At 44.7% G+C, this 15548-nt stretch overlaps 1 protein-coding gene across 1 annotated transcript; it reads right to left on the bottom strand.

Moving 5' to 3' along the window:
- Nucleotides 1–10763, bottom strand: LOC118785980 (sterol 26-hydroxylase, mitochondrial-like). The gene is made up of 9 exons (XM_036540959.1): nucleotides 10526–10763; nucleotides 7244–7434; nucleotides 6652–6851; nucleotides 5856–6053; nucleotides 5111–5274; nucleotides 4072–4238; nucleotides 3059–3140; nucleotides 1191–1397; nucleotides 1–555 (listed from the first exon to the last, which is right to left on the bottom strand). Exons 1-9 carry the CDS (start codon nucleotides 10757–10759, stop codon nucleotides 439–441), a joined length of 1560 nt encoding a protein of 519 aa, XP_036396852.1. The 5' UTR covers nucleotides 10760–10763; the 3' UTR covers nucleotides 1–438.
- Between the last annotated feature and the right edge of the window lie 4785 nt (nucleotides 10764–15548).

Raw genomic sequence — 15548 nt, 5'->3', positions numbered from 1 at the left:
CTTCTCTTTACAGTTAATTCACAGTTGTAATCATTCAGACCATGCGGCTACTTAACATATGATGTTGCTCACGCTTGCCTATTACATATTCTCTGCTGCCATTCCAAAGAGACCTACAATAATATTTATGCTTATCAGATATAAAAAGGAAAGGCTCTCATTTCAGATTCTCATCTCACAGGTCTAGCAAGCAAAGCTGAGTTGTCTGGAAGCGCTGAGTTTCCAGTCCCCGCAACAAACACATTCCTGGTTACCTCTCCATTTCTCCTGCAGGCATCATGTGCTTATTGGGGTCTTAGAGGGAGGGGACACAACATTCATGAGTCAAAGGCCATCAAAGCTGTCACTGTCCACTTCATACATCCCTGGTCCGAACGAACCCAACATGCAACAGTGTCCGAGGCAGTCTGACTGGCTGCCCTCTCTCTGGCGCCAACTTCAGGCTCGGGGGAGGAAGCGCAGGTTTATCTGCTTGGAGGGGATGAGGAGAGTCCGAGTCTTGGGCTCTATGGGCGGCGCCCCCTCCTCTGGGTGGACCTCGTAATGCTGCATCAGCTGGGAGAGGGGGAAACAAGGCTGTGAGTGAACAGCAGAGAGCACCTATGGATCTGCACCAAACAGATTCCCTAATTATTACGGTGGGTTGCAGCCCCTTGTTGATGTTCTATCCGGCAGCAGTGTAGAATAGTGGTAAGGAGCAGGGCTTGTAACTAAAAGGTTGCCAGTTCGATTCTCTGCTGGGACACTGCTGCTGTACCCTTGGGGAAGGTACTTCACCCACAATTGCCTCAAAAAATATCCAGGTGTATAAATGGATAACATGCAGAAAATTTAATATATGTAAGTCGCTCTGGATAACAGCATCTGCTAAATGACAATAATGTAATGTTATGTGTCGTTGAAGGCCATGTTCTATTTAAGACCACAACCAATCAATTAAATACAAGCCTATGGTTCCTCTTGCTTCCTCTCACACTGCTGTTGAATGTTAGCAGGCTAAAAAGACCATCCCCACTCATAGCCAGTTGCAGGTGAGATGTGGTTGAAAGTAGGTCACTCCACGCAAAGTAATAGCTAATAGCATGAAGTCACCTAGCTTGGTACTGAGACTGTTTTAACTTATTTGCACACAGAGCTATGTTGATAACAGCAAAAGGCTCAGTACTGTTCCACCCAAGCACCCAACTCACCCGGGACAGAACAAAATACATCTCCAGCTCGGCTACTCGTTTGCCCACGCAGGCTCGAACCCCTATCCCAAACGGGATGGAGCTGTAAGGGTGGTGCTGGGACTGTGTCGGAGTCCCCCTCAGCCAGCGGTCGGGGAAAAAGCGTTCCGGCTCGGGAAACTCCGCCTCATCGTGACTTGCAGCATAGTGGCACAGGTGGAACTGTGTCTGCAGAGACAGAGAGAGAGAGAGGGTGAGAGAGTGGCAGGGCAACAGGGAGATAGCATTTCTAGAGCAGTACTCTCCTACCTGGGCACTGGCAGTTAATCTGGACCAAATTTATTGATCAAAGGTATGGAACAGACAAGATAAAAGCCAGATCACAGGGAACTAAGTACTGCTTCACTCTCAGAGGAAGTAGGACCATCTACCAGTTATACTGAAAAGCTCCTAACCATCAGAACATCAGGGAGTTTCTGTATATTGAGGGAAAATCATGCCAAGCCCAAAATTCCATAAAAATAACAATATAGACATCTAACCCAACCGATTAAGGATTGCCAAGGAAACACTGTCATATATAAAAATATGACCGTTTTTCCTTGACAACCCTTTTCTCTGGTGGAGAATTAGGCTACTTCCCTTTACTGACAACTTAATGAAAAGAGAGCAGCAACATTCTGTGTATTTATCTGACCCAGACTGACCTATACCCCTCCCATTACAAGAAACTAAACAACAACCAGCTTAGCCCAAGGAGAGATTCCTTGGAACAACTAGCACAGCTTAGCACAGACACAAATGCAAATATGTAACTACACTATCTCAGTACAGGTATTCCTGGGTTCAGTGACTAGTAACCACAGCATCACCAATGAAACAAACTGACATGAGAGCTGGCTGAACAGGGGGCAGAGGTTGTGCAGTCAATGTGAACTGGGAGAAGCCGAAACATTTACATTACATTCACATTTACATTTATTCATTTACCAGACGCTTTTATCCAAAGCGACATACAAAAGTGGGCAAACAGGCACAGGCACAAGGGCAAGATGTGTACAGGTCATACAATGCAGATAGTGCTGAAGCTGAGCACAAGGTCAGTGTAGCGAGACAGAACTAATCTGATCTAAGGGTACATATATCGAATACAATCACTGGGACAATAAAGTACCGCTATGCTACCTAGGCAAAAAATGTGCTACAAATACAAGGTAAGAGATAAAGCTACAAGTACAAGCCAAGAATCTTAGATCTACAAGGCCAAAATGGCAAGGGTGTCAGTCCAGGTAGAGTCTGAAGAGGTGTGTCTTCAGCCCACGTCTGAAGGGTTGGATTGAAGGGGCTGTTCTCAGGGGGGGTGGGGAGTTCATTCCACCATTGGGGGGCGATGACAGAAAAGCAGACAAACAGAAAGGCATTTCCTGCTAGCCTGTGCAAAATATGGCGAAATAAGGAGCACATACTTCCCCAGACACACAGGACACATGAAGCAATTTCCACTGCTGTCAAACCCTGAGAAACTGCATGGGTATCAGATGGGAGAGCTGGTGGCAAAGTGGGTGACTGTCTATTACAAAATGTGGGACCTGTCTGAAAATCCTTTCATTAACAGTGTCAGTTGCTTATCAGCTGGTTTTAGTGTATTTTGAGAAAGGGAAATGTATTATATTGTGTATTATATTATATATACTGTTGATTGTTGTTTTACTTCTTTTTCTTTCATGCTGTCCTGGAGGGGGAGGGAAAAATCCTGTCATCCTAATGACACCAGCTGGAATCCTTGACTTCAAAAGGGTGTGGCAGAGAAAGAAAAAAGACAGAGAGGTTGGGTAAAGGAGAGAGAGCGTGAGAAACAGCACTGAGCTTCACTCTCCTGTACTTAGTACCTGCTTGGGGAACCAGTAGTTGTCTACAACCACCTCGTTCTCCACTGTGAGGCGCCCATTCCCAGGAACCACCGGGTACATCCTAAGAAGAGAAAGAGGCAGGCTGCACGAAACTACCAACACAGCCACATCTGCTCAGGTGTGAACACACTGCTTCTCCACAACCTGCACTTTTAAAGAAACTACTAAAACGCCCGTGCACACCGCGACTTATGGGGAGTGTGTCAAACCACACAAGAGGCTAAAGATCTGTGTCATTTATATAAATGTAGACAAAACAAGTCAAGTTAATAGTGTAAGGGGTTATGAAATCCGAAATAGTGTCAGAAACAGTGCATTGGAAATGTGTTTAAGTAAACAAAACAAACCTGGGACCAAGAGACCAAGTTTCGATCTGAGTATTCCAGTCAAACATGGACTGTGACCTTGAATAAACCCTTCCTTGAAATGCCCAGACGTAAACAACATTTTCCTCATAACTGGACCCTCTGGATTCAGTTGCCATGAAGGAAATCCCTTGTGCATTTTTCGGGCAAACAGGGGCAAGATTAAACACACACTTGCACACAGATAACATGTTGCTTTCACATTGCATGTATAGCTTTTCTGTAAAGCAGTTTGTGAAACACTGCGACAGTTCCTTTGCAATGGGAACAATATCAAAATGCATCTGATAGATAATACACACTCACACACAGACACACGGACACACAAACACATACGGCACGCATACCCAGCATAACTTGTGTGTCTGACCGCTAGTTAGCATAGCAAGCCCTGAATGCAACCCCACTCCAGTCACTACAGAGTCAGCAATACAGCACAGGGGTCAGACTCCTGACTTCACCTCATCATGCCTTACCAAATGATTACTTTTGCTGTGGCAGAGTTCAGTGCTGGAGCAAGGGGCAGAGCTGCTTGCACGCAGGCAGACTTTCCAGACCCAGAACAAGACCCCGACTGGACACACAGCCATGGATTTGGGGGGGGGGGGGGGGGGGGTCTTGTCTTACCTGAGGATTTCCTTAATTATGGCCTTCAGGTAAGGCATCTTGGTCAGGTCCTCTGTGGTGGGAAGCCTCTGTCCTGGGCACACAGAGGTGACTTCCTGGTACAGCCGCTCCTGAATCGCCTGGTCCCAGGCCAGGTGGTACAGCGTCCAAGACAGGGTGTTGGATGTCTGGAGAGGGAGGGCAGCGAGCATTTCATATTCACCACTCTGCCGTGTTTACTCCACAACTATTCCCACAGCAGGCAGTTGCCATGATGATGTTGTTGTCAGGTGGATTAAGGGTCAGGCTGACACCTCAGCACAGAATGCGGAAAGACAGGTTTACCCTCCTCATCACGCTAAAATTTTGTCTTATGGCAGTGCATGCCCAATCAGTGAAACCTGACAACCTGTGCTCTGCTTAGTAGGCCTGAGTAGCAGGGCTAGGGTTGTGCTGTGTTTGGAAACGAACATTCCACCCATTCCCATGAGTAAATCTCCACACACCAAGATGTGCAATTCGTACTTGTGGGGTCAAGACCAAAGGACAATTCACGCTGTTGTTTGTGCTTCATTGGTCCCACATAAATGCTTATGTTGTCATGGTGAGACTAGCCCAAAAAAGAGCCTCTCAGGCTAACCAGAGAGAGTGTTGTCTGGCAACCCAGCTATTCAAAGTTTCCCCAGTTGACCCCATGCTGAGCATTGCTCAAACCGAATTGAGACCAAGAGCACTAGCTAACACTTACATCTAAGCTTTATTAACAGTGATTCAGAGCTATATTTCAGACAAATGAATAGTTCCAAAAGTGCCCTGTATTCTTATGCTTGGAAATGATTTCAACCCAAATTCCATGAGATGGAAAGTGTCCCAAACCGAAAGAACTGAAAATGTGTCCAACAAAGTTCCACAAGAAAAACATCTTGATTTCAGAGGTGACCGCCTCTGCGCAACCTACCTCTGCATACGTGCATGTGCCAATATTTGCGGGCTGCCCGTTGCTATTGAAAGGATCAGTTACTCTGGGATCTTACAGCTGCAGAATCTGCGGCCCACTCACCGTGTCAACCCCACCCAGGAGCAGCTCAGTGAGGGTGATGTACACCTCTCCCAGAGACAGCTTGCCACTGAACAGCAGGTAGGTCAGGTACATCCCCTTCACCTCCTCCCCGCGCTTCACCATGTCGTTGATCTCCTCAACTTTTGCGTCAATTAGTTGCTGGGCTGCACACACCACACACACACATACACACACACACGCCCAAATGTGGTTAGAAAACAGGTATTGCACAAAATCCCACACCTTCCATTGTATCTTTCCTCTTAAACTTATTCTTTTTTTTTTCTTTTTGTCTTAGATGAACCAAACACACACACTCACACACACACACATATGTGCGTGCGCATACTATCACACACAACCACAAGTTGACTTTTTCACTCTGTTATTAATGACATAACACTAGAATTTGAACAGAACTCTGACTTATTTTCTCAAAGCCGTGAGAAAATATGGAATAAACTAGAAAAACCCTGTTAATTCTCTGAACCCACTCAGGAACAGAGGGCAAGGCATGTGCAATACTCCAATACACATGCAAGCCTGCTATGACTATTTTTACAGTGGTTCACTCTGGAGCATAATTCCCACATGATACATATCCTTTTTGATGTAACTGCATCCTTGCAAATAAGGCTCATTTGACCTTGAACCATCTGTACATCATCTGTAGATTAAAACAGAGCGCCACCATGCTCTGAAAGCGTGGCCAACGGCCCCAAACCGAGTGAGTGCAAGGCCGTACCCACGCCGTAGAGGTCATCCCAGGCGCTGACGAACTGGGTCCAGAAGGGGAAGATGCCGCGGGTCCAGCGGGGGAAAAAGAGGACCGGCTCGGACAGCCGCAGCATGTTCCCCGCCGCGGCGATAAAGCGGAGGGTGTCCGGCGGGATCTCGTCCTCCAGGCAGCCCAGCCTCGTCTCAAACAGGATGGAGCAAACGCCTGCGCAGGGCAAGGGCACAGATGTTCTACATACAGACCGGGCAGCCAGCTCCATGTGCTTCACATGACATTACACTACATTACATTACGTCACTTAGCAGACGCGCTTACCCAGAGCAACTTCCAAATAAGTGCATCACAATGCTAAGAGTAGTTATCAAAAAGTACTGCAAGGGGCCAGTAAGATACTGAGGTAAGTGTTAAACTAGTGTAGTGTTTTGTTTTTTCAATAGAAAATAGGGCTAGATACGATAGATAGAAAGGAAGAGCTAAAGCTTGAAGATTTGAGTTTTCAGCTTTCTCTAGAAGGCACGCAGGGTGTCTGTTGTACTGACTGAATCTCAGTCAGAATCTTATTCTACCAGTGTGGAGCAAGTACTGAGAAGAGGCGGGAAGAGGCACTGAAAGTTCTGTCTCTCCCACTGACGAAGCTATGAGCATTCTGATGTGCTACCCTGTTACGAGCATTCTTACACGGCCGAAGCATAATTGTGCAGGGCAGAGGGAGCACAGGAGTCAAATATCTGCTCATAATATATAGTATCTGTGGAAACACTTAGGGCTGTAAATGGTCAGGAGCAAACACTTGAGGGCTGACTTTCAAATCCGAACTTGTAGAGCTCCCCGGTGAGGTCGCAGACGGTGGCCCGGTCGCTGCTGCGCAGACGCAGACGCTCCACACGGCGCAGCAGGTCGTCGACCACCTGGTGAATCACAGGGGCGAAGGCGGACACCTCCTGCAGCTTCAGCATCTTGGGGTTCAGGGCGCTGCGCATACGGTACCACTCTTCGCCCTTACTGGTCATTGGAGCGGGGGGGAGGAGGACAAACATTGTGAAAGACTAGACTCCCACAGCAAGACAAGAGACTGAATGCAACATTCAGCTTTTAAAACAAAATGAAACAAGAGAAAAGAAGAGGAGACATGAAACAGGAGGAAACATCCCAGAGGGGAAGAGGAAAAAAGGCACAAATCTGTTAAATTGGTTTAAGCTAAACCATGAGGTATTCTCTGATGCAAAATCAGAGGTAAAAACAGTTCCACGGATTTCAAGCGGAATTGCTTAAATTTGCTTTGGCACCAGTAACTGTCACATAGCCTGTTCTGAATTAGTCTGGCTTGCTCCATGTGGACCGTCTAAGTGGCCTAGGGGAACCCTGGTGAGGGGAAGGAGGAAAGGGTAACTCACGCCACATGAAGTCCGTAGCTCTGTCCTCGCAGGTCTCTGTACTCTTTCCAGTGCGGCAGGTCGGTCCGGTACGGGTACCGCCCTTCTTGCCGGATGACCTGCGCGATGAGCTCCGCCGTCGCCACGTTCACCACGTCAAAGGGACCGAACCGCGACCGCCAGATCGGGCCGTACAGCCGCCGGTGCTCGACCTGCAAGGGAACGCGCGATCAGACAAGCTCTCCCCTACGGACGGTCGCGGTCCAGGTTTTGACAGCTCAAATGAGCAGGCGTTTGCCCTATTGAAGCCGTACATCAACAGTACCAATCATATCGATGAGGAGACAGACGATGTGCATGCCATGCGTTCAGAGTATATTACTGGCAATGATGACAATGATGTTTAGTTTATACATCAGGTTTATGCAAGCAAATCACTGTCAGGCAACCTTTTGAATACCGTAATGTGCTGACACGAGCCCAGCAGTTTCTGCTAATGGATGCGTAGCTGTAATTAGTTTGACTCTGATGGACATGAGTGTCAGTGTTATGCCTGCCATGTCTTTCTTTCACAGTAAAACAGCTCAGTGAAAATGTCAGGTGTCTATTTGACTATGATCTGACATGCGCAGCCAAATCACAAAGTGACCTGCTGTCAGGGTGACCACTGAACTATCTTTTTTGAATTAAATCATCACTCCCGCCATCCTCATCTATCCCGAGAAGGTCCTTCATTAAGTCAAGCTTGCAGTTGCAGCCACTGGCTCTATCGCAGTCATCTGAAGTGTGAACCAAGGCTTAGCAGTAGGCAGGAAATTACGGCGATGGGAGCCAAGAATCTACCTTTAATCTGATAGCATGCCTGGACATGCTTCAAAAAACGTATCTAGATCAAGATCTGTAAACTACCGGGCCCTGAATTCCCCTGGTACTCTAACTCATCAGAGTAACGGAACTCAGCCACTAATGAAGTTCAGACTCCGTGACCAATGTCTTTCCCCACACCATTGAAACAGGCAGACAAAACAGCTGGCTGACCAGGGGGACAAGGCTGGGTAGTCAGTGTGAATTCGGAGAAGCTTAAACAGAGAAGTGTTTCCCACTACCTTGTCATACATACAGCCAGACAAAGCCATTCAAAACTACACGAAATTTAAGAATTAAATTGTACTGTTCTAGGTGGTCTATCAAACATTATGGGAATGCGAACTTACTCCTTAGGCAATAATGATACTCAGGATGTTTACTTTAGCTGCCAATGAGTCAGCACATTTGTATGAGGCACTATGCATAATTCAAACTTTTTCATTCAAACATTCAAATGAATGCCCATAAGAACTGCTAATACACACATGCACACACACACACACACACACACATATATATATATATATATATATATATATATATATATATATATATATATATATATATATATATATATATATACTTTTTCCCCTCAACTCCCTCCAAAGGTAAGCTTTCCCTGAGGGTCAAATTTTAAACACACCCACCACTGCAGCACACTGTGGACTTACTGCAACCTAACTTTGTACATGCCACAATTATCCATTCCTGTGTGCGCACGTTAAACGCATTTCTTCATGTCAACATTCTGCTCAAACTGTTGGATCAAGCATATCGATGTGTTGCCCAGCCACAGCTGAGGGGAAACCTTGCGCTAGCCAGCTGTCTGTCTGCCATTTTAAGTGCCTACTGTTCCCAGAGCGTTTCAAATTCTGCCTCAAACAAACTAAAATGATAAGGGGAGAGTGCCGTTTCACGCTACCCTCAGAACAGCATATGTATGGTGGACTGGCACTGCCCTTGGAGCGCTGGTGCGTAAAGAGGATTCACACTACCACCAGATGTAGTGATGTTAAATAACATCCCTAATTTCCTGTGCTGTGGAACAAAATGCCAGACCCTTTAAAATTTAAATATATATGCATATTTCACAAACGCTTGGGAGAGACAGACAGACATCACAGATGTCAGATGGCTCTCAACAACGCAGATTACAATGCCATACAATGTTATAAAGGCAAAGAGAATCACGCACCTAGGAAGGTTAAAAACTAAAAATGAAACACAGCCGCCTTAAAGTCATCCCAGGTCGCACTCTCGCTGGTACCCATATATCACTCTAACATAGATGCAATTGTTTGTGCTTGGTGTCTCTTACAGAAGGTGAACAACAAGATCTCTCAAAAGAATCCCCGTGTTATTTAATTGATATCTTAGACATTACAATGTCCCTGCCAACAATGACCATTTTAGCAACTGTCCAATGTTATACTGCGTATTGGTTTGTAAATTAACCAATGTATTTTATTTCGAAAATTCAGGGTTTATTCAACGGTGCAAATTGAAAGTATCCTTTCAATAATATTTAATCATAAGTGTCATTGCCTATGTAGATTTAAATGTTGTCACACGTTTGTTAAATGCTATCAACGGAGATGCACTGATACACATTACACACATTACAGTTTTATTTAGCATTTGGCATTTGCTAGTGTAATGAAATGTTAATAATGTAACAAAATGTAATGAAAGGCTCAGCATGTGGTAAACCAGGTTACAGTACAAGCAAACTGAACTGTATTGTCTTATAGCGCAGTCGTTTCAAGTTATAGGCTTTCAACGACCTGGTACTGCCCCGTCTCTGATTCCCCGCCGTATAGTTGCAGTGCTGGTTTGTTGTTTTAATTGCCTTTTAAATTGTGTTTTTAATGATGTCTTGTTTTATTTTGAAGGTGGTCGGAGGGTCGGTCTTGTATTTCATACTCTTAAAAATTGTAAACACTGGATAATTCCTTCAAATGAAGAGAGTGCCGCGATAAGGGAAGTAGTTTGGTCACCAAGTTTTATCACTGATATTTAAATGTTGATAAAGTGCCCAGAGCAATCGTCAACTTTAAAACCTTGACTCAAGTCCAGTTTTGAAGAGTCCACTAGAGCAGTAAAACATTTGTGTGTGTGTGTACCGGTTTGTTGTTTGATGATAAAAAGAACATCGTTTGCAAGAATGTTCAAGGAATTTCACAGATTTTTATTTTTTTAAGTAACATGAATTAAAGCACTGCATGAGTGAGTTATGTTTGATTAACTTTAAATTAAGAATACGTCTGCGTTATAGCACATGTGTTATTCTTTGACTACACCAGACACTCTTTCTCTTGCATATGAGTTTTTTTATGGAGCTTTATTGTTATTATTATTTAACTCAGTTACGTGCTTTTGGCCTCAAAAGCACCACGATGGGAACATCTGTCAAATAAAAAGCCTTGCTTGCGTTACCTGCATCGCGTGGCTCTTGTCCGCATACCCCTTCACGAATAGCCAGTAGACAGTAGTAGCCAAGCTTGGTCCGGGCAAATCGTCAATGGTCTTTAATTTAACTCCATCTGTGCCCGCTGTTTGTAAATTTAATCCGTCGGTGCCTGACTTAAGCCTGCGCGAAGTACCGTCCAGCATCGCTGCCCAGCATCGCACGGGGCGCACGGCCGGTCTGAGAACAGCCGCGGTGAACATTTTACCTGCATTAACGCAAGAAAGTGCTCAGATCCTGCCCTCGGCGCTACTGAGGAAGGTGCGAACGTGTTTGGACACGCCTACCAGAGTGTCTCATAATTTCAAATTCATGTTTGCTTGTCTATTCTGTCAAATAATCTGGAAAGGCGTAGAGATGGAATGTCTTTTTCTAAACAATCCACAGTTCAGTGGTTGAAATGATATTGTATGCACACAATATGGACATGAGGATATGACGCACATTTATAAATACCCCACACCTTCCCTATAGCATTCTTAGGGGTGTAACACAGACATTCCCCGCCGAGCGGCAATAAGATACTTCTTATGAATACCGAACCATATATTACTTTGGACGGGCGTGTTTTATGTTAATTTTTTCCAACATATATTTCAGGAACTCGGTTTTTGTTTTTAAAAAAATTCCATTTCAAAGCAGTGCTGCTCAGTGTTTCTTTTATGCATCTGGTAAATGCGGCATTTCAAACCTTTTTTTTGTTGGTCCATGGAACGTGGGTACTGAAGTAAAAGACGGTGCAAATGTACATATTTACAGCACAGCTGTGCAGCATAGAAGTGTCTTGGCATTGCTGTAATGTTGATCTTTATTGTATTTAATATTTTATGAGTATAAAATATCTCAGAATATTTAATGAGATAACGTTATGTAGCTTCAAAGTAAGCATTAAAAAGTAGTCGTTTGGAGTGTATTTTGTGAACTGGGTATATTACATTCATAGAGATGGTCTTATTTCCTGAAACTTCCTTGTAATTCCGCACTTTAGCATGCAAGCTTGAAAGGTCACATTCAGACAGTAAGTGCTAAGCTGTATGAAACACATCTGGAAACATCTGAAATGTTTGTATGAAGTTCTTAAAGCAACACCAAAATAAATTACATGTGATATTCTGAATAATTCACAAATCACGGATTTTAATAAATCTTGGGAGAATAAAATTATTTGCACCCAGTACTTTTAATACCACATACTGTACAACCTCACGCTTGTTTTACCAACCCTTTTCGATTCAAGTGACAATGCGGTGCCGAAACCAGGAAAATAAAACCAGACTCGGCAAGAGTTGAAATAAATATCTTTTATTATCATTATTATCAACACTCTGCAAAGTGCCAGCTGTCTCAGACACTCTTGGTCTCCAGAATAAAGCTTGCCTTTTTTTCCATGACTGTCCTCTCACCAAGGGGGCCGAGGGGTCAGGAGTCTTTATCAGAAAAAACACGACCAGGCTGTGTTCGAGGGGCTGCGACTACTTTGGTGGATCCCCTTATTAGTGCTTTTCTTTTTACGCCCACTAGTGGTAACGCAACGGTTCTGTCACTACTGCTGGGGGGAGCCCCTCAGTTGGACTGGGTGTGAGGGGCACTGCCATTTCCTTGGGCTGCTTCGTCGCAGCCAAAAAAAAAAAAGACCTGTCGCTTCCGCATAGCTCTCATCATGCATAAAATCTTAATCCTTAAAAAACAGAACAAAAAATAAAGTATATATTAAAAAAAATATGCGTACCACTGATATACAGATTTGATATAAACAGGCTTATTGGTCACAAACCAAATCTATAAACATGGCTTCTTTTACAGATAGAGAACAAAGGTGTGGGATACATGTTCTGTACCAGTTAAGTGTTTTCATTTTCTTAAAAAAAAGAAAGTAGATCTTAAACTCGTATATTTGTACATCTTTTTTTCCAATCTTTTTTTTTTTTGTAAAAGTCATACAGTCAGAATGCGCAAGGAGTTTAGAGCGCAGTGTCCAGGGAGCAGGCAGTGTGGTGGACACCACACACACACATACATACATACACACACGTGCCCGCACGCACACACATGCATACAAATGCTCACACACAGATGCACGCATACATACACACAAGCACACGCATATCCACATATGCATACATAGGCACGTACCTACACACACACGCTCACGCACGCACACTTACACATGATTACAGCACAGAGACATTCAACAGTGCATTCAGGACCCTGCAGTGAAAGCAGCCAGGGCATTGTGGGCTTTAAAAGTAATGATTCATTGAGCCAGACTCATGGCTAATGTTGACTACTATTATACCTATTTTTCTGATATAAGGAAACAGGGACCACGGCATGAACTGTATCCTGTCCTGAAGCGGACAGACAATCCCGTCCGTTTTGTCCACTCTGTGACTCCTGTCTAACACTTCACTCATCACCACTATACACACAGCTATGCCTGACAGTTGGAAGTGAGTTAATGAGCTAAGCACAAGGCACAGGACTGTGGACCTGCAGGAACAGGATCGGGCACTGCCACCTGGAGGCGAAGATGAGACATTACATTCCTGCCAGTTCCTCCAGCAGAGCTCCCGGACTGCACCATACAGCCGCCAGTCTCCACAAAAACGAGAACATCAAAACTCTCATACTCCGACCAAAGCAGATTAGAGCCAACCCATTTCTCACACAAACAGTAAAGTGCACAGACACACAGCTTTTAAGTACACACACACACACGCATAAACATACACACACACACACACAATCCTCCATATGCTCAGCATACATCAGCAAGAGTATTAAATCAGTGTACAAATCATAGTCTTCAAAAAATGTGCAAAAAGTTCAACATCAATAGAAAAAAATATCTGTACATATAACTACACTCAATCAGCCGAGAGGAAATGCATACTTGCGTTGGATTTAAAGCGGGCCTGACACTCAACCAAAAAAAAAAAAAAACTGTAATTTGATGTTCACCTACAAAATAGCAGGTGCCCTTTCTCCCACGCTGCAATTCGACTCTGATGCCCCCCAAACCTGGTCATCAGTGTCGACGTGTACCGGACCGTTAAAAGCCGTCTGCTTTCTGACAAAGCGAGGGTGTGGAGTTTGAACATACAGGCACTTAAATGAAGGTGAGGGCTCGGACCCATAAACAACCAATCTGGTTTTTGAATATCGATTTGTGTACTAAAGACCGTCAATTAATGTATCCTCATTAATCCACCTGATAAAGAGAGTCACGACCAGATGTCAACTACTGTCGCTCAGTAAATCTCTGCCACTCTTACAGAGTTGTGACAGGCCCTACAATGTCATCATCCTCCTTGCGCAAAGGCAATCATTTCACCATGTTCCAGTCTACCTGGTGGTGGCCAGTAATGGAAAAGCATCTAACCTGTGTAACGCTTAGCAGTTTGCCTACGAGAGATCTTGGCGCACACGGCGCTAAAAGCATTATAGAATGTGGACTGATCAAACCTGCGAAGCACATGCACTTTCACTGACGTGTTTCTTCGCAGTAAGGAAACGAAACTGATGTACCTCTGATTAGCCTACAGAGCTAGTTAGGCTGTTTAAGAACCGGGGACCACATCTGGTTCGGCTGTAAGAGGGGTGAAGCAGACTCAGAGGAAGGTGCTCGCTTGTTGTGAGCCGACACAGCTGTAAAGTGGGTCGGTTCTGCAGTACCGAGCGTCGACCCACGACGCGGGAGAGAGGAACACCCACGGTACCATCTCGAAGGTTGGCGAAAACATCAAATTACAGCTTTCCGAAGGTTGGGAGGAGCGCCTCTAACTGTTGGGTCAAATCCAGAGCTCTTGCAGGGTGCTGAGAGGGAAGCCGCAAGCCCCTCCTGCCAAACACTAAGTACGCAAGGAGACTGCAGAGTTTGCAGAACTCAGGGCTAGGTCTTCTCCTCGATGCTTTCGCTGCTTATCAATATTTACACAATTCAATATGCGGTGGTTTTTCTCCAATGGGAGAAGGGATTGAGTGTAGTTAGCACTTTTGTTTCGCTATAGTCTCAAAACAGGAAACAGCATGGAGTCCATCATCATGATCATTCACAATCATAACGACCATTAATAACAATAACAGTATTCATAATAATAATAATAACTGTGACAGTACTGATAAAACTGTATAATCATTGGCACTGTTGAAGTCTGAGTGAGGGTGAGAGACACTGGGGAATCCTGACCCACGTGGTTATCAGTCAGAGTCTGATCTGGATTCATATTCATAAATATCTGTATCTGAGCCACGGATGCTGGGGGGTGAAGACTCATAATTATATATATTATATATATATATATACACAGACCGTCCTACATTAACCTGCCCTGGGTTCCATTATTATTGTCTGATAAGTAGTCCGTTAGAAATGAATTTTCAGTGATTTCTTAACTTCTTGACCATAGCATATCACTGGGAAAAGACACTGACTTCAGAGTCCACTTTGTGTGTGTGTGTGCGTATTTCTGTTTGCAAGTGTACACTTGTGTGGTTGTGTATGCCTGTGTGTGTGTGTGTGCATATTTCTGTTTGCAAGTGTACACTTGAGTGGTTGTGTATGCCTGTGTGTGTGTGTATGTGTGTGTGTGTGTGAGTAAGAGAGACAGGGTTTAGTGTTTCATTCAGCAGAAGACTGCTGCTGGGCAGAGAGTGGGTTTCTCTCTGGAGACGGGACTATGGAGTACAGAACCTGCCCAGTGCCAGCGTTCAGCGGAGAAGACCCAGGAGAGCACAGGCTGGAGTGTACCTGGCGTTAGTACCTGGCGTTAGTACCTGGCGTTAGTACCTGACCGCATCACCCAGAGTCCGGTAACCTGCTGCACATGTGCCGAGATGAGATGAGCAGGCTCTGTAAACCGTTAAAGCCCTCCTCGAGTTCCTACCCCTCTGATTCGGAGCCCCACAGCTGAGGCACTAACCCGGTCCGACCAGGGTTATTGTTCTCTACTTTGGTTTGTTTGAGATTTTTATCCGACTAACGTTTCTCGA

The sequence above is a fragment of the Megalops cyprinoides genome, chromosome 11, assembly GCF_013368585.1.
Source record: "Megalops cyprinoides isolate fMegCyp1 chromosome 11, fMegCyp1.pri, whole genome shotgun sequence".
Taxonomy (NCBI): Eukaryota; Metazoa; Chordata; class Actinopteri; order Elopiformes; family Megalopidae; genus Megalops; species Megalops cyprinoides.
The sequence above is the reverse complement of the archived record's forward strand: the minus strand, read 5'-3'. Positions and strand labels throughout refer to the sequence as shown.